Source organism: Misgurnus anguillicaudatus, chromosome 4, assembly GCF_027580225.2.
Source record: "Misgurnus anguillicaudatus chromosome 4, ASM2758022v2, whole genome shotgun sequence".
Lineage (NCBI taxonomy): Eukaryota > Metazoa > Chordata > Actinopteri > Cypriniformes > Cobitidae > Misgurnus > Misgurnus anguillicaudatus.
Genome location: NC_073340.2, coordinates 25612342 through 25639417, shown reverse-complemented (window position 1 = coordinate 25639417; position 27076 = coordinate 25612342). Strand labels below are relative to the sequence as shown.

General features: G+C 36.1%; 2 protein-coding genes across 2 annotated transcripts; one reads left to right on the top strand and one right to left on the bottom strand.

The window, feature by feature from the left end:
• Window positions 1-6858, top strand: tectb (tectorin beta). Its single transcript, XM_055176516.2, has 11 exons — window positions 1-2199; window positions 2351-2421; window positions 2508-2698; window positions 2784-2935; window positions 3043-3115; window positions 5761-5864; window positions 5938-6021; window positions 6108-6270; window positions 6341-6419; window positions 6498-6530; window positions 6743-6858. Exons 2-11 carry the CDS (start codon window positions 2355-2357, stop codon window positions 6805-6807), a joined length of 1011 nt encoding a protein of 336 aa, XP_055032491.1. The 5' UTR covers window positions 1-2199; window positions 2351-2354; the 3' UTR covers window positions 6808-6858.
• On the bottom strand, window positions 5911-24038 carry gucy2g (guanylate cyclase 2g). Its single transcript, XM_073867055.1, has 21 exons — window positions 23673-24038; window positions 21939-22287; window positions 21602-21726; window positions 19090-19269; window positions 18861-19005; window positions 17714-17849; window positions 17526-17629; window positions 17162-17328; window positions 15496-15633; window positions 15310-15393; window positions 14333-14437; window positions 13678-13749; window positions 13247-13571; window positions 11381-11558; window positions 11148-11288; window positions 10806-10998; window positions 10404-10575; window positions 10226-10324; window positions 9359-9450; window positions 7439-7537; window positions 5911-7331 (listed from the first exon to the last, which is right to left on the bottom strand). Exons 1-21 carry the CDS (start codon window positions 24036-24038, stop codon window positions 7209-7211), a joined length of 3393 nt encoding a protein of 1130 aa, XP_073723156.1. The 3' UTR covers window positions 5911-7208.
• Between the last annotated feature and the right edge of the window lie 3038 nt (window positions 24039-27076).

Here is a 27076-nt window from a genome sequence, read left to right as displayed (position 1 = left end):
TAAATGCAATTTAGATTTGATCTTTACTGTGATCCATAATAAGACTATTGGTTAGACCAGTGGTTTTCAAACTGGGGGCGCGAGATGGTGCCAGGGGGGCCCCAGTTTTATGACATTTTATAAAGTACATTAATTTATCATGAATTCTGTGTAATTAAACCTAAAAAATAATAAGCCAACTAACCAACAGCACTACTAGGTATAAGTTTATATGTTTTGTTTAATTAAAATATTACATTTTAAAACTGTTTTTGTCATTAATTGTCTTTCTGGGGGCCGCGAAAAAATGCACTGTACACAAGGGGGGCCGCACGCTGAAAAAGTTTGGGAACCTCTGGGTTAGACTATACTGGTTAGGTTTAGTAATTGTATATGCTGTAGGTTATGTGCAACAAACTTCTGCATTTTGTATATAGAGCTGCTTTACTCAAGATTCTTTTAAAGAAGCTACAATAGCTTTAGCTAAATACCTTAAAATGCGATCTGTTTTTCACGTGAAGCTTGGCACGTTTATGCTTTTGGCAGACACTTTTATTCCAAAGTGACTTATACAATGCATTCAAGCTACATTTTTATCAGTATGTGTGGTATGCTTTCTATCGTTGTTAACTAGATACATATTTGGTGTATGCTGTGGCATTGAAAAAGCAGCGGGCTTTTACCCCCAACCATGATCTCTGCAAATAAACCCAGCTCTGCATGTGGCCTGGCGCACATCTGTCCACAAGGACTCATTTTCTTCACAGAGTTTTAATTGTGTTAAACCCATCAAACTGAACCGGCCGACCTCGCGTTTGTGAGTCATATGCACAAAGAAAGGGTGAATAGGGATATTCTCCTGTCCTCAAATTTGAGGAGACACACTGTCTGAAGATAAATGCTGCTTCCCTAAGTGCCCTGCTTTCTCTAGAGACTGAAACCGTATATTTGTGAATGGCACATCTTTTGACTATCAGACTTTGTGTCTTTGTCCCCACTTCTTACCTTATCCAGGGGCCAATCTTGATCTATACATTCCCATTCGCTGTTTCATCGCAGGAATCTTAAAGGCCTTTTGTACGCCTTCTCTCCAGTGTGATGTTTTTGGGATTTGGTAGCATGTGTCGGTTCATGGGTGAGGACTTTGGTATTATTTTGGTATTATTATCAGCTTGACTCAACTATGTTCTCTAATCTACATGGCATTGCCACTTCATGAATAGGTTGGGGATTATCCAGACCCATGATTCTTCACCATTTCTACAAGAGACTGCACAAGGATCTTCTTGTCATTTGGAAGCTTCTTTCAATCTAAATGAGGCTCATTACTGCCATTTTGTTCAAGGGAAACATTTTGAAGATTGTGTTTTGGGTCTGTTTTGGCAAAGGTGAATGAGACTGACCTTAATCACAGGGTGCATTTATAAGAGGCAGTCTGGCACTGATCGAGCACATTAGGTAACTACTGAAGGCAATCCTTCATGGCTGCCTGGCAGTGACAGCGAAGTATTACCTAACCTGCAGCGAGTGTAAAAATGAAGCCTATTTTGAAACCCTTCATCTCCAAGCAAAACTCAAAAGCCATTGGAGTTGTGGCTCATGTAGGTTGTCTACAAACCAAAAGGTTTGTGGTTCAATTCCCAGCTCCACCTGACCAAGTGTCGAGGTGTCCTTGAGCTGGATGGCGCCTTGCATGGCTGACACCGCCATCGGTGTATGAATGAGTGAGTGAATGGGTGAATGCTTTGGATGGCCATAGGTCTGGTAAAAGTGCTATATAAATGCAGTCCATTTACAATTTACCATTCAAAACCAAACATTTTAAGAATGAGACCATGACCTTGGACTGTGTATGAATCCTTGTAGTTTTATCATTTATTTTTGCTAGGTAAATAAAATAAATAAATAAAAATCAGGTAAAAGCTAAGAAAATGGTCTTCCCTTGAGAGGCTGGTAATTTAAAAGTCAATGTCTGACAAGCACAGAGAGCTTTTGTCCTCTCTTTTACAATGCTATCACCAAAAAAGGCCTCAGCAGGCTGGCTGACCAAAGAATCGAGGGGGGTTAGTGTCTACCTGTGGATCTATAAAGCAGCTCTTGTGCTCACCTACATGAACATTTTAGGATTTTTCATCATTAACCTGCAGAAGAACCACACAGGAACCATGCAAACCCTTTCCTAAAGACTTAAACCAAACCTTTCTTCGGGAACCTGCACCGGTACAGTACAAACATTCATATTGATTTCAATTATGTGATATTTTTGACTATTTAATTGATTATTTATAGATAAATAGACAAATCAGAACGTGAGAATGGGTCATGCATTGCAGATGATATTAAATACATCAAAATGTATTTCCGTGTTTAGTGCAATGGCAGCTGTTGGTTTTCTCTTCATCCTTCTACCTTTGACATGGGCTTGCGTACCACAAAAAGCTGGTAAAAGTGAAATAAACAATTTCATTGTGGGTTAAAGACCTGTGTATGTGGTTCTGAACGTGCAATCGATTTGTTGTCTGTTTCAGATTATGTCATGGTGTCATGTTTTCCCAATGCCATCATTGCGAACGTGCCAGAGTGTCCATATGGATGGGAAATCGGTCAGCTGTCTCTTGGCGGTGTGTGTTATAATGGAATCAACACTCCGGGTTTTTATCGTTTCACTATACCGGACCTCACACCAAAAAATCACTCTTACTGCGGTACCCTGTCTGAGGTGAGATCCTGTTGATTAACTTTGTCATACAATAGCTAAAGGAGTTAGGAGTATTCCTAACAATCTGTATCTATTTTTCCAATAGTATGTAGGAGGCAAAGACCCACGGTACATATTTTACAACTCAATAGTATCCAACGATTCGTCCCTGACCGTCAGGAACCAGCCTGTAAACTACACCTTCAGTTGCACCTACAAAGCAGCTTATCTGGTCAACAATGCCGTGTTTAGTCAAAGGTAGACCCTTGTTACACTGACAGCGAATCCAATAGTAAATGTTAGAGAGCCTTTGCATACTGACCGTTGCCTTGCAGCGTTTTTACTAAACCCTCTGCTTCTTCCAGAGTGGCAACAGTTTATGTCAACAATGGGAGTTTAGGGTCATTTAAGTCTCAGTTGTCTATGAACGTGTTCACAGTGAGTACCTCGGCTTTCCTTAAAGGTGTCCATCGTCAGTATTGAGAGGAATTGAGAGTGTAGTTGTGAAAAGTGAACATTCAATGGTTTATTCTGTAGTGCACTTCATCCTTTCTATTTCTATAAAATGATTTATTTTCCTCAGTTACTGAAATCAGATATACACTGAAAATTGGACACACGTGACTTTGTACTGATATTCAGTCCTTCCCGAAAAACGCAGAGTTTATGCGGGCAAAAATCCTTGATCTTGCGACACGTTTTCTTAAAAAATGTGATCAAATATGTGGGATATTTATGCAATTTTATGTGATGAAATTGCGGGAACTTCCAAAACGTTCGTCACTTCATAACGTTCCCATGGCAACAGGGTACATGGCTGCCCTTGTGTGAGGTAAATGCAACATTTTTCAACTTTCTGCTAAGATATATGTGATTTTTGCTACGAAATCATTATGAAATCATGCAAGCCCCTCATATTTTGCACACGAAAATCTGCAATTTATGCGGCGAAAGTGCGGATATTTGAAAAAATGCGGCACCCGCATTATACGGACTTTGGCTGATTATGTGTTGAATCATGCGATCGCATATCGCATTTTTCTGGAGGGACTGGTAAAAACTATATCCTTAATTGCTTGAAATAAGAGATGTATGCCTTATAAATAATGATTATGACAGGTATGAAGAAGCTAAAATATAAGATCATTTGTTTCACATTTTAGTCATTACTTATAGCACAACTATTACTCTTTCACATGTCAATAGCATTATTAAAATATGAAGAGCTCAGATGCAAAAGCCACTGAAGACCACCTATGTCAAAAATGAGATAATGATATTGACCAAATGCTCTCGGCATGTATTACTATATAAGTTTATCAAATACCTTCGCTTCAAATCTGTTAAATCACGTGCTCAGGCCACTCAGAAATACCAGTTTGTAAGCAGAATCCATTGAATGGCACAGCAATTTTCCAGCAAAGTCCTCTAAGTCAGTGGTTCCCAAACTTTTTCAGCGTGCGGCCCCCCATGTGTACGATGCATTCCTTCGCGGCCCCCCAAAGAAAATTTGTAACAAAAAACTGTTCTAAAACTCAACATTTTAATAAAAAAATCATTCAATTAAACAAAAAAAGTAGCTATTTTGTTTGTAGCCTTATTTTTTTAGGTTTAATTACACAGAATTCATGATAAATTAATGTATTTCATAAAATGTCATAAAACTGGGGCCCCCCTGGCACCATTTCGCGGCCCCCAGTTTGAAAACCACTGCTCTAAGTGCACGTACAGTAAAAAGAATTGAAGACAGATGCCATGCGTACGTCAAGGTGCAATAGTTTTATGTTAAAGGAGTATACTTTTGGTTTACCGAATATATTAGGATATTGACATTGATTGGGACATTTTTGAGCCTTTTACCTTTTTTCAAAAAGAACAGTGAACTGTACCGAGCCCCTAAGGTGACATTGGAGTAAAAAAAATCGAAAGTTTAGTTTCATGTGCTCACATGAAACTATCGCGTGCGCACGTGAATCTATCGTGTGCGCATGTGAATCTATTGTGTGTGCATGTGAAGCTATTGAAAAGTTTCACGCGCGCACACAAAAGTAAACGCGACGGTTTCACGTGCGCACACGATGGTTTCACGTGTGCACACAAAACTAAACTTTATTTAATTTTTGCTCCAAGTTTCATGTGCGCACACGAAAGTTTCATGTGCGCATGCAAAACTAAACGCGATAGTTTCACGTGCGCACGCAAAACTGAACTTTATTTAATTTTTTCTCCATGTCCCCTTAGGGCAGTGCTTCTAAATTATTTTCTCTCACGCCCCCCTAGGAAGAAGTAAACATTTCGCGCCCCCCCCCAACTCTCCGCCGCGACTATAAATAGTATAATTTGTCTATAAAATTACACATCTGCAAAACATTGTATCCTTATTAACATTAAAGAAAACACAAAAAAAGAAATATCGATCAACTTACAACAAAGAATAACTTTATTAACATTGTTTTTTAGTCTGTAACCGAAAATACTTAAAATGCCTGAAATAAAAAAATCAATCCTTATTTAAAGTATAATATTTTTTGACCATTTGATCCTGTAAAATTAAATTAAATATAATCAATAAATAATAATAAAAAACTCAAGTGGCTTATCAGCGTGATTAGGGTGTAATGTCTTTAAGTGACGGTGCAAAAAAAATCACTTGTATTTTCCCCGGGGTCTCGCGCCCCCCCTGGTGTTGCTTCGAGCCCCCCCTCGGGGTCCCGCCCCACTATTTGAGAAGCACTGCCTTAGGGGCTCCGTAGAATAGTGACTTTTTAGAAGTGATTTTTGATTTACACTTAGAGGGTGAAAAATTAGAAAATTTTGTTTTAACTGACATTTGTGCAAATAAAGCATTTTATTTACTGATGAATAACCTCTTCAGTCATAAAATTCATGAAATTACTAAACCTAAACATAAGAGCCTGATAAAAAAATGCTCATTTACAAGAAAACATGTCAGACGCACTTGCATCTGAGCTCTTTATGGTTGAAAAATAATTGAATAGTTGTGTCCAGTCCTTTAAACTGATATTAAATAATATCTAAGACAAGAGCTGCAGTTAACGTGGATTTATTTTTGCGGCTTGTAGAATTCCAAGTTTTTGTATGCGAAGGATGCGCCGTATGTGATTGACACGTCTGAGATCGGATCAGAGGTATTCATTGGCATTGAAGCTAAAGGACTGAGTAACAGGTGAGTCAAAAGAAACAAATCAAATACGTAGACTCACACAGGCACAGCCAATGCAAAAGACTCTCTTTAATAGGTTCAAAGTAGTCATAACAAACTGCTGGGCAACACCTACACCTTATTCAACAGACAGGAAAAGGTGGACTTTAATTCTGAACAGGTAAGTTTATATTATTTATTAAAGAGAACAGTCATAATTTTCCTTTACGTGATTCAATACTGAATATGTTTGCTCCTGGTTCACAGTTGCTCTCTAGACAACACAGTCACCATATTTGAAAATGCCAAAGACAGCAGGTCCATGTTTAAGTTCAACTCGTTCCGCTTCCAGCGGCTGGAGAAAGTGTCCACTGTTTGGCTGCACTGTGAGGTGCAAGTGTGCGATGGGGAAAAGCTGTTCTGTCAACCAGTAAGTATTAATATCAATTTAATGATTTAAATACTGGCCACCATTAAAACTCTTCTTCATTTGATCCAAGACTCCATGCACATCGAGAAGTACAGAATTCGAACCTGACCCAAATGGAGGCATCCTGACCATGGAGTTTCAAGTCAGAGGTATTTAACATTTTGTTTTTGCATGATTTAAGATTGTTTTAAACCTGATAACTCATTGTTAAGCCTGACTGTTTACAGCACAACTCTCCTCAAGTTGCATGCATCTTGCAGGTTAGTCTCTTTACTGTAAATGTTGCATTGCTGACAGATACTTTATAGATCATGGTAATAAATTATAGCTGCTTGTAAAGTATTTCCAAAGATTTTATAAAATTTGTTTACGGTATGTAAAAACATGGTTCTATATTAGTGTCATCTTATGATGTCACTTCCTATTTTGTGCTACTCAAAAGATTTGTTTTTCTCACCCCTCTGTGTTACAGGCCCATTTGTGTGTCTGCTGCCCATACTTCTACTAAATGAATTTTTAAGGTACTTCAGTTTGTAACGAGGCCAAATATGGGTCACTTCTAAATGCAATGAAACACACATTTGCACTTACATGCAGATACCTAAATAAAGACATGCATGCATACACCTGCACACCGCCACCATATATGTGTGTCTCAGGGAGTGTATCGATCTTCACCTAAAAACGTTCACTTGCATTTTTAACTTGTGTTTAGTGTTTCTTACATAAATATTTGTAGAGTAAGTAAATTAGCGATTCAATTGTTAATTTTTATTCTAACAAGAATACATATTCTTGTGTAATTGGTTTGTGTACAAATATTTTAAGTAATTAAAAGTCTTATTCAATTTGAACTTGTCTTGCCCTTATTTAATGTTTAAAATGTGTAATTGTACCTGAACATCAACGTATACCGTATATAAAAAGTCATGGTTGGACTAAATGTCGGGTACAGTGAGGGTGTGCATTTCGGACATTTTAGCAAAGCCTGGACTCCTCTGGATTGTTCTTCTTTCTTTATTCTCACCATCATTTGTTGAGGCTGCTTTGGTTTTCTCCTGCTTGGATGTAATAGGACAAGACAGTCTATATACAGTATGTCAGGTCTCAATATAGCATTTTCTGTTTTAAATATAAGATACATTTTATGGGGCTAAGTACTTACAACTGATATTGTTTTAAGTTTTGCATCATAGTCCTGGCCAGTGGGAGGAATCTTAAATCCTGTTTTGTTTTGCAGCCAGAAGGTCTTCTGCGTTCCCTTTCCCTACAGACACATCACATACATTAGAAGCATAAACATGAATGTTGATAAACATGAAAATTGGGACAGTACCCTTTTAATACTGTATGTCCTTAATAGGTACAGATATGTATACATTGGTGCCAATATGTACCTTTAAGGTCTTCTTAGGTACAAAGCTGTACTGTTTGACAGGGTACAGCCCCAGTGTCAGCTTTTTTTAAAGATTTTTTTTGTATATAATAAGTTATAATTGCCACCAGGAACAGTATTTGGAATTTTTTTTTTTAATTAAAGTGTCAAAAATGTAAAATATCAAATCATGCAGCATCTGCTGATGAAGCTAGCGTAGGCCATTTCAAAGAATTGACTTTGATAAAATACTTGTGATGTGATTTTGGGCTTTTGAAAATAAGTTTTGTTTAAAATATGTTAATATTATATGAAGAGTTTGGTTCCAAAATAAATAAATCCATTTTTACTAATTTCGGTAAAAATTTCGGTTTTCTATACCAAGAAAGTATGGAGGTCCTAAGGGGACATGGAGCAAAAATTAAATAGTTTAGTTTCGCGTGGGCACGTGAAACTATCGAGTTTAGTTTCGGGTGCGCACGTTAAACTATCGTGTGCTCACATGAAACTTTTGCGTGTGCACGTGAAATTTTTGCTTTCACGTACGCACGCGATAGTTTCACGTGAGCATGCGAAATTAAACTTTAAAATTCTGCACATGAAGGTTTCGCGTGAGCACATGAAAGCCCACCTTAGGGGCTCGGTAAGAAAGTGACAAGACGAAAACCACTATTTTCTGTTACAAACTTTCACATAGCATCTTTAGGTTATAAAATAATAAAAAAATTAAAATCCATAATTTGATTTTCAAAGATTTATTATAAAAACGGATTGTTTTTTCCACAAAATGCAATAAATACATGACCTTTTTTTTTCAAAATGGTATAAATCTATTGAATCAATATATAAATGTGCATTCTTCTTTGCCATGTTATATTCATTTAGTTGACTAGTGGTATACACTGATAAACATTAATGGCATTAATCAAAACACTTACTTTGTCATGTTAATAACACTGTCATGGCTGCGGTTATACTTGGAACGTCGTCGCTGAACTTTTTTGACAGCAATCAGCTGTAAAATGTTTTGGTCCTGCTCAATTTTCATTGGCTTCGCTTGAAAGTTTTTCATAAGATCACATTGGCTAAATGTGTTAGCATGAGAGATGCTTGATGCTGTCGGGAGAACAAACAAACGGCATTTTCTGTCTCCCGAGTGCCTCTGGCTTAAATTATTAGATGTTGATGGCTTACGTTTCTTTCCCGTCACAGAAAACCACCACAGGTTTAGCAATGCCATCAAAGTATTATTTTGTTTGTTTGTTGATCACGAAGTACAAGATGAGTAAAACTAGGATTCCGTGTACTCAACGCGCCGCCATTGTGTATTTACAGTGCATGGAATGGTGCGCTGTGATTTGTTGAGCGGATTTATTGCATTCTGCAGAAAAGGAGGCCTGGCGTTTATCGCGTTTTGGGAAAAAAGGGAGAAAAGATGCCAGAATAACACGGCGGATATTGGATTTTGTGTAAAATTAAGAATTTACTTTTAAATACTGACCTGATACAATACTAATTTTGGCGGTAACTTGTTTTTCTTTTTAATGGTGTTTATTGCGTTTTGGAACCAAACTCTTCATATATTTTTTCAAATAAATGCTACTGGGTTTGACAGTTACATAATGCAAAGACATTTTCAATTAAGTGTGTTTAGGTCAAGTGTCTAAAATCTTTTGGGGTGTGCTGTGTGAAAAGAAGCATTACTGAAAAAACCTTGATCTCAATATCGCCTCTGTCCTCCAGTTCAAAATGTCCAGTCTTTATGAGAATTTCCGCGGTGCTTTGAGAGACGTGGATTTTCAGTGCTGAAAAACAGTTGAGTCTCAGTAGTATCAAAATATTTTGGAGGTTTGTTGTACAGGCTAAAATATATATAGTCATATAGTCAGCCGACTGTTAAAGAGACATTTCACTTTTTTAAAAAAAAATATGCTCATTTTCCAGCTCCCCTTGAGTAAATCATTTGATTTTTACCATTTTGGAATCCATTCAGCTGATCTCCGGGTCTGGCGTTACCACTTTTAGCATAGCTTAGCACAATCCATTGAATCTGATTAGACCATTAGCATCGCGCTGAAAAATAACAAAAGAGTTTGGATATTTTTCCTATTTAAAACTCTATTTGACTCTTCTGTAGTTACATCGTTTACTAAGACAGACAGAAATGTAAAAGCTGCGATTATCATTGCGTCTCCTGCAGTCATGTTACGGCAGCAAAGTCCTTGATTATTACGCCAGAATGAGAGTATAGTTCCTAACCATATCTGCCTAGAAAATCGCAACTTTTAATTTCCATCGGTCCTGGTACACGATGCAACTACAGAAAATCAAGTTTTAAATATGAAAAATGTTGAAACTCTTTGGTTATTTTTTAGTGCGATGCTAATGGTCTAATCAGATTCAATGGATTGTGCCAAGCTATGCTAAAAGTGTTACCGCCAGACCCACAGATCAGCTGAATGGATTCCAAAACGGTAAAAATCAAATGTTTAACTCTGGGGGAGCTGGAAAATCGGCATATTTTCAAAAAAATCGGAATGTCCCTTTAACAGTCAGCTAATAAAAAATAAAAGTCCTTACGAAGACTGTTGCTCTCCATTCTGGAAGCCGTGTTCACTGTATCCCCAAACAAACAGTACCGGGGCATAGTGCTACCCACAACTCCAGCAACCACTGGGCCTGGAATAAATATAAGAATATAATGACTATTGTACACCACCACATAAATAAACCTACACTGTAGTATATACTTGCATACCAGAATTGATCCCAATCCGTAGGGCCAGTTTCTCATTCGGCAAATGCCTAATTTTGAACCTTTTGATGGCATAGAGGAAGTGGAGTGCCATGGTAGAGATCTCCTCAGCATGGCCATTATTAATGATAGGTAGCCCGCTGGCTACCATATATGCATCTCCAATTGTTTCCACCTACCAGTGGCATAAAATCAAGCAATTGAAAATGCCAAAGTTTGTAAGCTAAACATAACATTTTGTATTTTACATATTATTTGTGGCTTTACAGTAATGGTGACAGAAATCAATATTATCACACATAATTAATGTTGTTTCAATCATTCAGCCATATGCAAACCTACTCATGTCATACTGAATATCTGATGTTTTTCATAACAGTCCAAAGTCAATATTGCATTGTGTACCTTGTAGACATCGTATAGCTTGATGATCTCATCAAACAGACTGTAAAGGTCATTGAGGAGCGTGACCACCTCCAGAGCCGAGCTAATGGAGCACATGGTGGTAAACCCCACAATGTCAGAGAAAAAGATGGAGACCATATCGTAACTTTTGGGCTCCACTGATTTTCCAGCCATTAGCTCATCTGCGATATACCTGTAAGAACATACATTGAAAATATATGTATATTAATATAGGCAATAAAATGTTTTTCTATAACATTATTTAGTGCCTTTTATGTGTAGAATTGTTATGTGTAGATGTTATATGCCACTGTTGCAGTGATTTAATCAGTGTTTGTTTACCTGGGCAGCATGCTAGAGAGAAGCTTATCAGCTCTGGTCTTTTCTGCCGTGAGCTGATTGGTTCTCTCCTCCACAACCTCTTCCAGATGATTGGCATATTTCTCAAGTTTATTCACCATGTTATCCAGGATGTTGACATGACTGGAAAATTGATAAAATAACCCAATGTAAATAAAACTGCAATGTATTTAAGAGTAATTAAATATTCCCAACATATTCCCTTGATTTCACACCCTTCAGGGATGGCTTCCCGCAGACGTCTCCTGATAGTCGTGAACGGTGGTCTGTGTTCTGGGTTTTCACTCCAGCAAGCTTTTAGCAAAGGTATCAGGCGTTCATCACAGATATCAGCAAGCAGGGTGGGTCTAAGGGGCTCTTCGGACATGGGGGTCCTTAACTGCTTGATAATCTCTGTTTAATATGACACAGTCCAGTTGCTTCAATTAATTATGTGTAATGCATCAGAAGTTTGGTTTTACACAACTTCTTATGGAAAACCCAGAGGTTTCCATGTTGCCAGCAATGATACACAATGGGATGCAAGTCCACCAGTGGCAGCTAGTGACATCTTTTTCAAAGGCGCATGAATGCAAAGCTCTTCAAAACATGTATGTAGCCCGTCATGTGTGTGGCTCGTCATGTCAAAATATGTGTTCGGCGCGTCATGTTCATTACATGTCATGTCAAAATCTGTGCCTGTTGCAGAGGCTTCAAAGGGGTTTATGATAAAAGAGCCACATTGGGTGTTTCTTACAAAATCTAGATTTAGAAGGTGTCCAGCATCAGAATATTTAAAAAGCCCTTGAAGCCAATTTTTTTGGGTTTGAACTTACTATAACCATTTTTTTTAGAGGATTTAAAAAATATTTCCTATATAATTATTTAAATGTTTTAGATTATCATTATCAAAAATTATCATTACCGCAACATGATATTACATTAAATATATGCATTTACAAATTCATGTTTCGGTAATGAGAACTAAAAAAGTTGTCTAGGTACTATGACAAATAAAATTTCAACTTTTATCTGGAGAGAAAACATAAGAACTGCTTACTTGGTAGCCATCTTGAGTGTCACAGTCAATTATGTCCCTTCCAACTATTTTTTTTTTGTTGAAAATGTTAGTTCCTTGAAGGCTTAAACAATGATTGAAAATTGTTGCGGAGGATGAGAAAATTGGTCTTGGACAAATTTATATTCCTTATTATTGTCTCTACATTTACCAACGATCACCAAATACCAAGTTTCTTTAGTGTAAATGTTTATAGTACACCGCAAAAAATGATTTTCAAGAAAAAAAATTCCTAGCACTTTTGTCCCGCTTTTAGTAAAAATATCAAAAAATTATCAAATTAAGATGCTTTGTCTTGATGAGCAAAATGACCCAAGAAAACAAGTCTAGTTTCTAGACCAAAAATACCAACTCTAAGTGATCCCGTGCATAAAACAAGCAAAAAAATCTGCCAATGGGATTTGAATTTAAGAATTTTTAGATATTTTTACTAAAAACAAGACAAAAATACTAAGAAATTGTTTTCTTGAAAATCATTTTTGCAGTGTATAACATGCACTGAAGCTTTTTATTTTCGAGATTTTTTAATTATAAATACTTCCATGTCAAAGAACCTAAATCCAGTCATGGACACGTTGCGGTAATGAAAATTTTCCCCTTAAATGTGGAAAAAACAACAAAATTGGATTGTATGATGTCATTTGAAATCATGTGCAAAATGTTTCAAGACACCTCATAAGTCTAATTTCGTGAGAATCACTCGCTTAAATTTGCCAGATACTCGCTTAATCTCATCTATAATCAGAGTTTAGTGTTAAGTTAGTGTTTTGTGAGTATTTTGTGAATGTGAGCGTCTCTTTTATCATAAACCCTTTCGACGTCTGTGCCGTAGGCACATATTTTGACATGACGCATGTGGAACATGACGCGTCAAACACATATTTTGAATTCCTGCCCCTCGAAAGAAAAGTCACCAGCCGCCACTGGAGTCCACATTGAAAATCTGGGTTAACCATACAAGCTGACAAAGAACATTTTAAGAAACTTTTTTAAGAGCCAAGACATTAGACAAAACTAGTGTTACCTTTTGGTTCTAGATGAACATCGTGGTATGGGCCCGTCTCTGTACTGTACATTATCTCCCGCATTATTATAGCAAAACTGTAGATATCTCCCTTCTGCGTGCCATTAAATGGGAAATAGATTTCTCTTAAAAACTCTGGTGCAGTATAGTACATCTCTTCATACTTTGGATTCTCCAGCGGGATTAATCTGTATTTGGATCCATGTTTGAATTCCCACAGACCAAATCCAGACAGCTTGATCTGCAGCCTGCTGTCTACCAGACAAGTGCTGGGTTTTAGATTTCCATGAGACCTTAGACTGCTCTTGTGTATGTACTCCATACCCTGCAATTTTACAAAGACAAAGCTCACTGTAGTGCATGTGCTGTTATGAATAAAGAGAATATAAAGTGTGAAAATGGATGGCATTATACCGACACACCATACTCACATTAACAATATCATAGGCAAAGGATAATTTGAACATCCAGTCCAGATCGATCTCGTTGCTCTGGAGAACATCCTAGTGTGGAAAACATCCACATGATATTAGTGCATCAGTTGTGGATTTACTCTCCACTATACATCTTTTGACAGTATGTGTCTTCCCTGACACACTAAACCAACAAGTTTTACATTGCTAATGTATTGCTGTACCAACTGAGCTATATAGGTTAACTTTTTTAAGATGTCAAATAAATCTTTGGTGTCCCCAGCGTACATATGTGAAGTTTTAGCTCAAAATACCCCACAGATAATTTATTATAAAATCTTAAAACTGCCACTTTGTAGGTGTGAGCAAAAATGTGCTGCTTGGGGTGTGTCCTTTTAAATGCAAATTACTTGATCTCTGCACTAAATGTCAGTAGCCGTGGTTGAATAGTGCAGATTAAGGGGCGGTATGATGTCACAAGGGGAGCCAAATTTCAATGACCTATTTTTTCACATGCTTGCAGAGAATGGTTGACCAAAATTAAGTTACTGGGTTGTTATTTTTTACATTTTCTAGGTTGATAGAAGCACTGGGGACCCAATTATAGCACTTAAACATGGAAAAAGTCAAATTCAAGTAATTTAAGCTTTAAGTAATTCAATTTGATACACACCTTCAGACTTCCTTTCTTGCAGTACTGCATTACAATACAGACGTTTGGAGGCTCAATACACACACCGAAGAACTGGACCAGGTTCTCGTGTTTTATTTCTTTTAACTGCAACAGAGAAAAACAGATTAATTCACAGATGGTTTATCTAGCTAGCTACTAAACCTTTGGCTCAGGGGCGTCGCTAGACCCCTTTTACTGGGGCACGTGCCCGAGTGTAAATCTGCTATGCCCCAGTTTAAATCTTTAAAGTTAACGTTATTTTTTTACAATGATAATCGCGACAAAAACGGATCTATATGCAACACAAACTGACGCCTGTTGCTGTGCTCAAACTGAAGGGTGAACGCAGAAATCCACGTGTGTTTTTCCCCAACTGCAGCCCGCAACCACGCACAGCCGCACACCGAAGTCCAGGTGATGGCATGCGATTGATTTTTTGTGGGAACCAGGGAAAGGGAAGCAGAAAGGAGAGATGAGTTTGAGGGAGATAAGACAAACTACATCCTCAGCCAGTTTCAGAGGAAAAAGAAAAATGTCAACGTCAATAGAATTGCATTGTTGCAGAGAAAATCAACACATCTATGTGTTCCTTCAGATATTAAATAAATATTTACTTCACTTCTTTTTCAGGACATTGCATAAACAGTTGACAGTATAGCTAAAGATGTGCTGCTATAGGCGGAACAGTTTAATGTTCAAAAAACAAACCAACTCCGTTTGGAGTTTGAAACTGGGGAATACTTAAAAGGTTTGTTGAAATATTGTAGGCTAACTGTAAATTCTTGAAACAGACATGATATTCATCTTAAATTTCAACCTGTTCGAATTTATTTATTAATTGGTTTGTTTACTGCACATTGGCACCTTTGCATTAATTGCCCATAAAAATGATAATTTCTCAGTCTTTTTTTGTTTAAATAAAGTTAAATATAGTTATTCTTGCCTTTGGATAATTGGAGGAAATCTTGAATACTTACCATATTGAATTCCGCAATGACAGACGGCTTCTTGATATTGGTGAGGATTTGATTTTTCAAGTATTTTATGCCCACCTCGTTTCCCTGCACCATGAGCAAAGAAAGTGTGTATTTGTTAAAATAATTTCCATATTTGTCCATATGTTCTATTTTCAATATGTTTTAGTGAAATTTGAGCATTTATACCTGATAGATACCGATAGTGGTGTAGATGGCTTCTTTTCCACTTCCTCTAAAACTACAACTGTTTGAGGAGAAGATAGACTGAGATCCTCCACTGCCACATTTGCTTGGTGTCGACCTAGCAGACAGTGTCTGGGTTCCCTGTTACACACAAAACAGTGGTTTATTATAAGTTTACCTCTGTTATAAGTGAAGATTGGATTTTTGCAAATTTTTGTACTTGTTTTCAAGTTTATTTCAAGTATATGGCATTGTTGCAAAGCAGCTTCACCATGAATACATATTACATTGCAAAAAATTATTTTCAAGAAAAAAAAAATCTTAGTATTTTTGTCTTGTTTTCAGTAAAAATATCAAAAAATTCTTATATTAAGATGCCTTTTCTTGATGAGCAAAATGACCCAAGAAAATAAGTCTAGTTTTTAGACCAAAAATATCAAATTTAAGTGATTTTGTGCATAAAACAAGCAAAAAAATCTGCCAATGGGGTAAGCAAAAAAATACAAAACTTTTTTCTTAAACACTAAATTAAAAAAAAAATTCAAGATAAATTTGCTTACCCCATTGGCAGATTTTTTTGCTTGTTTTATGCACAAAATCACATAAATTTTATATTTTTGGTCTAAAAACTAGACTTATTTTCTTGGGTTGTTTTGCTCATCATGAAAAAGCATCTTAATTTAAGAATTTTTAGATATTTTAAAATCATTTTTTGCAGTGTACTTTTTTCTTAAAGATTTATCTCAAGAAAAATATTGTCACCCCATTGGCAGATACACTCTTAGAACGAATGTGTTAAAAACTAAATGCGTTGTCCCAGAATCCACCCATCTCTGTGTTATTACTGAAACAACACATTTTGTGTTACTTTTAACACTACTTGTGTTATATTTTAACACAAAACCAACACAAAATGACACATAATGTGTTAAAATTACACATAATGTGTTAAAAGCTTAATGCACAAAGATGTGTAAATCCTTTCTAAAAAGTGTATATTTGCTTGTTTTAAGCACAAATTGACTTAAATTGTATATTTTTTGTCTATTTTTTGTCATGTTTCTCATTTAGAAAATGCATCTGATTAAAAATATTTTGATATTTCTACTGAAAACAAGACAAAAATACTACACTGCAAAAAAATGATTTTCAAGAAAAAAATTCTTAGTTTTTTTTTTCTTGTTTTCTGTAAAAAATATCTAAAAAATTCTTAAATTAAGATGCTTTTCTTGATGAGCAAAACCACCCAAGAAAATAAGTCTAGTTTTTAGACCAAAAATATCAAATTTAAATGATTTTGAGCATAAAACAAGCAAAAAAATCTGCCAATGGGGTAAGGAAAAAACACTAAATTCAAGAAAAACTTAAAAAAAAAAAAAAAACTTGTACGTGCTCCCTGGGTTCATGCCCATCACCTTATGTTCTACCACTTAGCTACGCAATTGGACCGTTATATTCATATTAAATTGTTTTCGTAAGATTTAGATTAGCGATGCTAACTGTACAAATAATTGTCTGAGGGGTTAAATAGGATGTTTGCTATGTTGTGTATAGCCTATTAGTTTAGACCACCATTCATTTCTGTTCTTACAACTGTAGTTACATACTGTAGTGTTATAGTTGGTTGATAGAGGAATTGATGTAGTTAGTAAGGAAGTATTTATCTTACTTTAGGCTCTTTGAGGATAGTTATGTCGTTGTAGTCAATAAGCCACCAGTTGGACTCATCCAGGCGAGTTTGTAGACGGAGCTTCTGAACCATCAGCAGAGTGACCAAAGCCACAGCTATTACTCCAAACACAGGCAGAGCCACCAACAACACGAGTAGAGATATCTCTAGAGCAGAGTTAATGTATGCGTATCTGATTATCAGAATAGAAGCATCAAAGTTTAATTTCAATCACTGATTTTACTTTCATTTCAATCTTTGACATGACCTTACTTAGTCAAAATTAAAGATTATTATATAAAATGATTTTATATAACATAACTGGGTTTTCACAAAAATCTTCAGCCATATTGTAAACATTTACCGTTTTCCAACCATTCGCAGAGTTCGTTATTGAAACCACAGTCTGGATTATCTGGTGGAGGTTTTCCAGTTGGCCAAAAGACATTAGAAAAGCGTAATGTGGGTCTGTGAAAAAAATTGTTTTTATATAGTTTCAGTGTTAAGCAATTTGTATTAGTAACACTAACATTTCCAGGACTTTGGTCCTACTTGATCATTTTTGTTTGGCTGTCAAAATCCAATACAGGAACAAATTTGATGACTCCTTCTGTTTGCTGCAGGTCAAATACTGAATAGTCTAGGTTCCTCTCTCCAAATTCATCAAAGTGAACTAAACCTGAAGCCCCTGAAAATCAAAATAAATTTTGTTATTTACAATGAACAGTGTTGGGGAAAGTTACTTTTAGTGCATTACAATATTAAGTTACTCCCCCAAAAAAGTAACTAATTGTGTTACTTTTCATGGAAAGTAATGCTTACTTTACTTTTAAGTTACTTTTGCGTTACTTTTGAGGCTTGATCTCTTTCAGGCCTTGCAGGTGTTTTTTATGATCGCAAAAATGTCAAGCTCTGGCCTGCCATCTCTGTTTCTGAGTGCGTAATTCTACGTTAATTTAATTCAATACATTATTTTATTTTTAAATTGAATTAATTAAACTAAAAAGTAACTCGCATTACTTTTTTAAAAGGTAACTCAAATATTAATGTGTACATTTAAAAAGTTATGCGTTACTTTACTCGTTACTTTTAGAAAAGTAATATTATTACATAATACGCGTTTCTTGTAATGCATTACCCCCAACACTGACAATGAATAAATATAGTACTTATTTAACATTCAATTAAATTTTATTTATACAGCACTTTTCACAATTGTTTAATTGTTCCAAAGCAGCTTTTCAATAAAAAAAGAGAAAATAGAAAAAAATCATAGAACAAAGTAGCAAAATACAGCGGATTAAAACATAGCGATTGGAGTAACGTTATGCTAACGCTCTAAGTTCAGCTAATGTCAGTTAAGCTGACTCCCAAGGGGTTGAAAAAAACTCCTAGGAGAAAAACCTTATGGTAAAAAAGTCCTTGGGAAAAAAAATCCCTCGCAAGAGGGCCAGACCTAGCTGATCCTATAGAAAATATACTATTGAGTACTGCAGTATATTATAAAAATTATGTGGATTAAAAGTTTTAATAATTTAAATTAAAAAAATATATATGTACTAAAAGATTTATTAAGAATATAAAAAATGTGGAATAAAGGGAAGTGTTCGGTGGTCGGCTGGGATGCATGATGGAGGAAAGCAGACGTTGGTCATAAATAAGAGGCTGTACAAACTTGTGCATGTGAGATAAAACTTACCATAAAACCTGATGCTGGTCCTGTCTCTGAGTTTCTGGACGATCTCTCGTCCATGGCGGATATCTTTACCATTTTTAAAGGCTTCTTTTAGACCCATAGCATACAGCAGTACAGAATCATGTAAATAAGCTGCGTAGGAGCTTACCTAAAAATCAAACACATGTTATATGATTAAATACTCGCTGATTAAAATGATTACACAAGACTTTTCTAATCAAGATACTCTTACCTCATTTTCTGAGGACAGGTTACTGTAAAATGGTGCTCCTTGTAACCTATCGTAAGCCTGCTCAAAGAAGTCATAATAGTCATAACCATCATAGGATTTCTGAGCGAGTACAAACACCATGTCAAAGGCCTTCAGGATTGTTTCATTTGTTTGACCCAAAGCAGATTTCCACAGGTTATCCTAATTAGTGAAGAAAATGTTTGACATTAATAAATATGAGTTACATTTAGGTGGATGCTTACATTTAACAAAGCACATTTGTGGTACAGTATGCTTGCTATCAGTTTGTGTGTTTCCTAGAGACTAAACATATGGCCATTGCAAGCACATTCCTAGCGCTATGTTATTACTGCGTGCACTATAATAAATTATAAATAATCTGTTTTAAAAAATTACATTACACTCTTAAAGGTGCCAAAGAAAAAAGTATTTAACTAGGCATAGATTAATAATAAGTGCTCTCCACATGATAATGACATATCGTAAGCCTCAAACAAGTTTGTTTATCAATTTTTATGTAAACCTCGTGCACATGAAAGACCGCTTGAAAACAGGCCAATCTCAACATAACACCAACTGTGAGGTTACAGTCGAGATGAACGCCTCCAACATAAAATTACACATTAAATTAAGTACAACGTTATTAAAATGCTAAAAACAAAGTTGTGGCTGCTGAGTAAGCGCTATATTGTAACTAATGCTATATGCTATAGCATTTAGGCTGAAGTTCTACTATTTATGTTAAAGTTATGCTTTCAAGGCCAAGTCCATGCAGAAAACTCTTTCAAACAGGGCAAAAATAGACTATTTCATTTGAAGGACAATTCCTTAGGGTTGTAAATGGACATGTAAAAATGTTTCTGGATTATTTTTGCACTTAATAAAGTAACAAACCTTCTATGTAAATATCAAAGAACAATTTAACAGATTATTTCAATGCATTCTTTGGCACCTTTAAAAATAATGGTGCTTCCCGATGCCATGGAAGAAACATTCTTGGATGAATGTTTTCATAAAGAACCTTTAACCAGTCTTCGAATTGAGTGGTAGGGGGGCTGGGGTGGTCCCGGACCTCCTATTAGCATTGAGGGACCCCCTATAAAGCACAAAAATATAAGTTATGGGGTCCCCTGGTTTTCATTAAAAATTAAAATACTACATGAATTTAAAATTCTGGTGCTGCGCTGCCACAAAGCAATGTGGTCCATTATTTGTCCCAATTTCGAAATAAACTAATCCAAGATATTTCTGTTTGAAATAAATGTAAACTCTCAAGTGCGCCTCACACTGTTTTCTGGAGAAATTGACAGATTGTTAGATTTAGATTTAACATTGGGTTATGGGCTATAAAAAGATATTCTCAGGTTATTAATTCACACTAATTTGAGGGGTAAAAATGTTTAGGGTTTGAGTTAAGGGTAATTTGGGGTTTCTTTGATTAAAACAACGTTGATACAGGACCAACAAAAATGTAACTTTGTGAAATCATGGCAATCCGATGTTGGGGGGAGGTCTTAGCCATTTTTTTTTTACAGTTTATGGTCTTAGCACAAAAGGTTTTTTGTAGCAAAAAGGGTTCTTTAGATCTCAAACCAGTCCTTGTTTCGGCTCTCCACACGTTTGTAAATTCTTTATCTCCTGTTTGTTACAAATAATGTATTTTTAAAGTTCTTGCATATTTGTTCATTATTCTTTGAGATTACACTGATCATGTAGACTATCCATACATTTACAGCAATGTAAAGCCTGCTAATTTTACTTCCATGACTGAAAGAAAACAACTTTTCAAGAGAACAAAAAAATTAAAATTTTAATACAAATAAAAACAAAGCATTTTTTAACATCAATCTTAAACTGATGGTCTTCTTTCTCTGCTTAGTTTTTCAGTTTACAAATTCCACCATCTAAATACGGAATCGGCATGGTGTCAGCGCAACTGGCTTTTAAAGGGGATAGGAAATGAGAATCTCATTAGTTTTTTAACTTTACGCCCAAAACACACCTAGTACTCATTACGAGAATAGGAACAGCCATTTTAGACTGTGTGTTAGGCGCACAAACCCATTTGTCATTAAATTAGCAAAACTTTTTTAGACTGTGCACTGTGCGCTTTAGACCATGTGCTTAGATCGTTAAAATAGGGCTCATAGAGTCATTCATTTTACATTTTTCAGGGTCTTGTGAATTATATTTAAACATCTCTTAGGTTCAGGGTAGCTTATGTGAGATAGCTTGTTTTTATTCACTAAATAAAAAACAAAATTTCCAATTTTTATGATCTAGTTTTTTGTAAATTGTTAAAATGTTGCAGATTTTACACTGTATAAACTTTAACGTCAACTGTACATCTAAAAGAGCAATGCATTTTGGGTCAATTTATATTTCAAGTTTGTTTCATGGCAATTTTTTTGTATTTATTTATTGTAACATGTCGAGCTTTATTTATTACCTTATTATATATATTGTGTATGTGTTTCACCTGCCTTTCTTTGTTTGCTAACCGGTAACTCACCACTTTGGCACTGACCTCAAACTGCTGAACGAGAAGGAAAACATACTCTCCATTCATCATCCCCTGTCTCTGAGCTTCTAACATCAGAGCTCTGGTGTCTTCACAATTAGCCAGCACAACCACCACTGTAAGTCAAAAAGACACAATACATATGATATGCACTGAGATGCAAAATGAACAGAGATGTATGTTAGACAGAGAGCAGGGTAGGGTGTAAAACGATGCAAGATAATACGTTTGTAAGCTTATTGCTAATAAACTTAATTTATGGCATTAAAAGCAACAGGTCCTTCTGTCCTTTAAAGGATAGGTTTGCAGAAAGATACTAATGGCTTACCTCTTGCAACCCTTGACATCAGTTGTAAGTTTTTGCGTATCAATTCTGGCTCACTGGTGTCAAACTTAATTCCAGCGGTTATTGTTACTTTAGCTCTGAGCTGCTGTTCCACATTCTTCCAAAGAGCATCAACGCTGTCCCACGTGTTTGTGTCCGCGCCCCCTCCGATCATACCGACATACTTCCACCCAAAGAAATCCAGTGTTTTAACCAGGATTTCTCCAACCCTCTTAAGGGGTGGTACAATTTTTATATAGGTGTCATACACCTGAGCATTATCCATTTTCGGTGTCTGGCCAACAAACCCGAACATTGGGATGTTCCACGTGGATGCTATGAGCCCGGTGACCTATAGGAGATTTGAGCAAACAGTACATTACATTAAAATCATATACAAGAGTGAATTACACATTCACTTTACAAAAAAATACTTTAATAATGAATGGTAATAATCAATAAAAGTACAGTAACTTATTTTATCTTGGAATTTTTTTTATTGTCTTTACAGTATATCATTCCCATGCTTTGTTTTTATAAAATAACCCTTTTGCTCTAACAACCAGGGGCGTCATGCACCAATTTTTTTAATTTTTTAAGGGGGCACAGTGTGCACAGCTCACAGAAATCTGTGCATACACAGACATCAAACAAAGTATTATAGAGCTTTCAGTCTGTTCCATGGCACTTACGTTTCTAACAATTTGAGCGCCCCTGCCTTCAGGCCAAAACCTCGAAAATAAAAGTGTTGACTAACTTTATATCAAATACTATTCAATCGGAATAATGACATATTGTCATCATATTTACATCTGAAACGGCATGTTTTGTTTATTTACGTTTTGTTTATAAATGCATTTTGCACAACAACTGCATTATCCTATAAAATTAATGTCATTTTAAATCCATAAAGTATATAAACAACGAAAATTACATAAGCTATAGCCACGTTTGAGTTTAATGTTCAATAATGATTAAACAAATATGTTTAGATAAAATTATTAGAGGAACGAATTTTTGCATTCAATTTTACCTCATATGTGATGTGTTATTTCGCGCCCCCGTGAACTCTGGCGAACTTTGGCGTTGTACCAAGAAGATGAATGTAGAAATCTCTACTAATATAACGTTGAGACGGTCACATTTTAAACCATACATTTTCTACACAGATGAGGTTAACTGCACATTACCGTACTGGGGTTTGGCAATGATGTGAGCGCTTCTTAAACGTTTTAATTCCTCAGATAGAAAAATGAAGCAGCAACAGCAAAGAGCTCGTGAGCGCGCTCAGACGCTGATGACGTCTGCGACTGCGCTGGCTGCAGCGCCTATAGCTGCCGCCAGAAGTAATGTAACACGATCAAAACGGCAAAAATCTCTGAAACGTGGCAAGGATGCGGCACAGAATTAATAATATTTTGCATATTAAAGAGATTAAAAGACAAGTAACAAATTTAATGGACGCTTTGATTTTAAGGTTGCATGCCAAATCCATTTTGCTAAAAAAAAACTGAGGGGAAAGGTGTATGGGCATGATGCCTCTGGTAACAATTAACTTTTTTCATTGAGTAACTAAGTAAGTTACCCTGCCTATTGGTGCAATACAATAGCTCATGAATTGGTCCTCTTGGATGTGAACTCACACAATCTTATCAAACTAGATCTGTCTCCACAAGGCCACATCCCGCCATGTACAGAGCATATTAAAAATTTTCTTGTATGAAAAACTCAACTTACTTCAGCCTCTTCAGGACAGGGTGGTCCAAATAGCGCCGTCACATTTTGTTTCATCACTTGATCGAGAAATATTCGGAGAGACGTCTTTGCATTACAATCTGTGTCCGCGTACACAAAGTCAAAGCTGAAATTTCCACTGAGAGCTGGATTTGTGTTGATCTTATCTATGGCTATCTGCACTGCAGACCCCAGTCTAAGCAAACTGAATGGATAGGAAATGTTCAGAGGAGCCTGAAGCCCAACAGTGACCTTTAACTGGGTCTCTTGGTTGCAAATAACAAAGTTTGTAAGAGCGGAAAAAGAAACAAAAATCAGCACCCAGCATTGTGTGGGCGCGTATGTGTGTAAATGAAGTCCTCCTGTCATCCTTCCTGCACAAACTTCAGTCATATTGATCAGCTTTCAGATATACAGAGAGATTTAAATGAACTCGGTCTTCCCTTGGGAAATTAATTATAATCCGGCGATTCTCTAGAGAAAGAGCACTTAACACTTACCTGTATAGTACACATGACCAATTTTCACTATTGTTTAGCATCATTAACTTTTTGAAAATCATGTGTGCTTGGCCTTATTAACCTTTTTTATTTTTTGCAATTTTTTAAGTGATATTTATGATTACTTAATAAAATAAAACTTATTTTTTTATTAAACAAAAGTCTTAACGTCCGTTGACTGATAATATGGTTTAATATAAAAAAGTAGATTTATTTTAGACTTTTTCTTAATTTGCTTATTTATTTGTGTCTATAACAATTTGTATGTACATTAAAGGTCGCGTTCTTTCTGTGTTTTTGAAGCTTTGATTGTGTTTACAGTGCGCAATATAACATTTCATGTGTAAAAACACAGTATTTTTCAAACAATTTACTATCTGTATACCGTTGTTTTCACTGTCCTAAAAACGGGCTGATGTCTACCTTGTTCTATGAAGTCACTCCTTCAGAAATTCGTATCGAGTTTGATAGCAGCTTAGCTTTTATTATTCTTTCCAAAAACAATGTACACTACAGATAACAAAAAATAAAAAAATATAACAATAACAACAAGAGTAGCAAAAACAAAAAAAATACAAAATAGAACAACTGGGGATAGCAGCTTAGCTGGTGACTGATGTATTCCTGTGGGATGAGTTTAGTCAAAAAACTGTTTTAGTGACGTCATTAAAGCAGGGGGTAGAGGGCTGTAGTCCAAACCGGCTGTTCGCTGTAGGCTTTGAAAGGCGAATTCTGTTAAAGAAAATATATCGCCTGGCAGTGAACTTTGAGCTTTATCATTTTACAGGTATTAAAATCATACCGACATACTTCCACGCAAAGAAATCCAGTGTTTTGGTATTGATACCAAATGCAGCCTGATCTCACACACAAAAAGTACATATTTACACGTAAACTAAAACAGTCATATACGTATGTGCTTTTACGTATTTATAGTGCCTTTACATATTATCTGGACGTTATTGCAGGATTCATACATGTATACTTGTACCTAAATGGTACATATTAGGACTGAGTGGCGGCTCGTGACTGCTCATCCGAGGGGTGCAAATTAAAAAAAGTGTTCGGAGTGTCGTGTGTTGCTTGTGTTTTCAAAATATGTGTTTGTTGCGTCATGTGAACCATATGCATCACCCGTTTTGTCAAAATAAGTGCCTGCTGCACATGAGTCAAAATCGTTTATAATAAAAGAGAGACACAAGTTCACAAAATACACACAAGACACTCCCTTAACAGTAAACTCTGATTACGCATGAGATTATGCGAGTATCTGGCAAACGCAAGCGTCCTTTTATCATAAGCCCTTTAGACGCATCTGCAGCAGGCACTTATTTTGACAAGACACGTGATGCAGACAGGATCACTCGACGCGCAGAACACATATTTTGAAATTACGAACCACACACATGAAGGGCTACATAAATGTTGTGATGAACTTCGCATTGAGCGCCCTCGAAAAAAGAAGTCAATGGCTGCCACTGTTAGGACCTCTTTAAAGGATACTACTGCCCCAGTGACAGCTTGAAACCATTTATTTCATGTTTAGCAATGTGTTTATGCTTACATTTTAGTGTAATTAAAGGGACACTCCACTTTTTTTGAAAATATGCCCATTTTCCAGCTCCCCTAGAGTTAAAAATTTTATTCTTACCGTTTTGGAATCCATTCAGCTGATCTCCGGGTCTGGCGGTACCACTTTTAGCATAGCTTAGCACAATCCATTGAATCTGATTAGTCCATTAGCATTGTGTCTAAAAAAACCAAAAAGTTTGCATATTTTTCCTATTTAAAACTTGACTCTTCTGTAGTTATATCGTGTACTAAGACTGACGGGAAATTAAAAGTTGTGATTTTCTAGGCAGATATGGCTAGGAACTATACTCTCATTCTGGCGTAATAATCAAGGACTTTGCTGCTGTAACATGGCTGCAGGAGGCGCAATGATATTACGCAGCAGCCGAAAATAGTCCCAGTAACTTTCAATGGCAGGGGACTATTTTCGGGCAGTGCGTAATATCATTGCGCCTCCTGCAGCCATTTTTTATGTTGATAGAAGCACTGGGGACCCAGTTATAGCACTTAAACATGGAAAAAGTCAGATTTTCATGAAATGTCCCCTTTAAAACAAACACTGCTAGTAAAAAATAAGTGTTTACAGTAAGAGTTGTTAAATATTGTAAAGATGCCTTCACTCTTAAAAATAAAGGCGCTTCACGGTGTCATAGAAGAAGCATTTTTGGCTGCATAGAGAGCCTTTCTGTTTCACAAAAAGTTCTTTAGACTATAAAAAGGTACTTTAATGAACTTTTAACTAAATGGTTCTTTGGGGAACCAAAAAGGTTATTAGTGTACTAGTTGTATAATCTAACCAATCATGCAGCTTTTATGTATTTTTTTCCTTAATGTGTGCTCTCGGTCTATACAGATCAACAACAATATGCCTTTGAGATTTTCTCATGCTGTTTGTAAGTATATACCAGTATGTCACTTCAACTTTGACCTAAATTGGAATTCAATACGACTGAAGCTTTAATGACTTCCATTCACTTTATTTCATCTCTATTATCAGAACAGATTAGAAAATCCAAAGGTGCCTTCCTCTTATCTGTCATTACAATCAGATGTCAAAGTTCAGATGGGAGGCCTGTCCTAAACTGCTGTAATAATAATGCTGAGAGTTGGGTATGAAAACATTGTATGTTCATAAGGTCATGTTGTGTCATGCTCTGCTGAGGTTGTTAATGAGAGGTGTGACATACTGTATGGTGGCCTTGTGCTTTTCTCTTGTTAACAAGAGTTTAAGGGTCCCGTAGGGTCCCTGGTGGCCAGTTTTAAGCTGTAAATGATGGACCGAATTGTTAATGCAAACCACCAGAGTGATGAGAACCAACATTTGAACATTTTTAG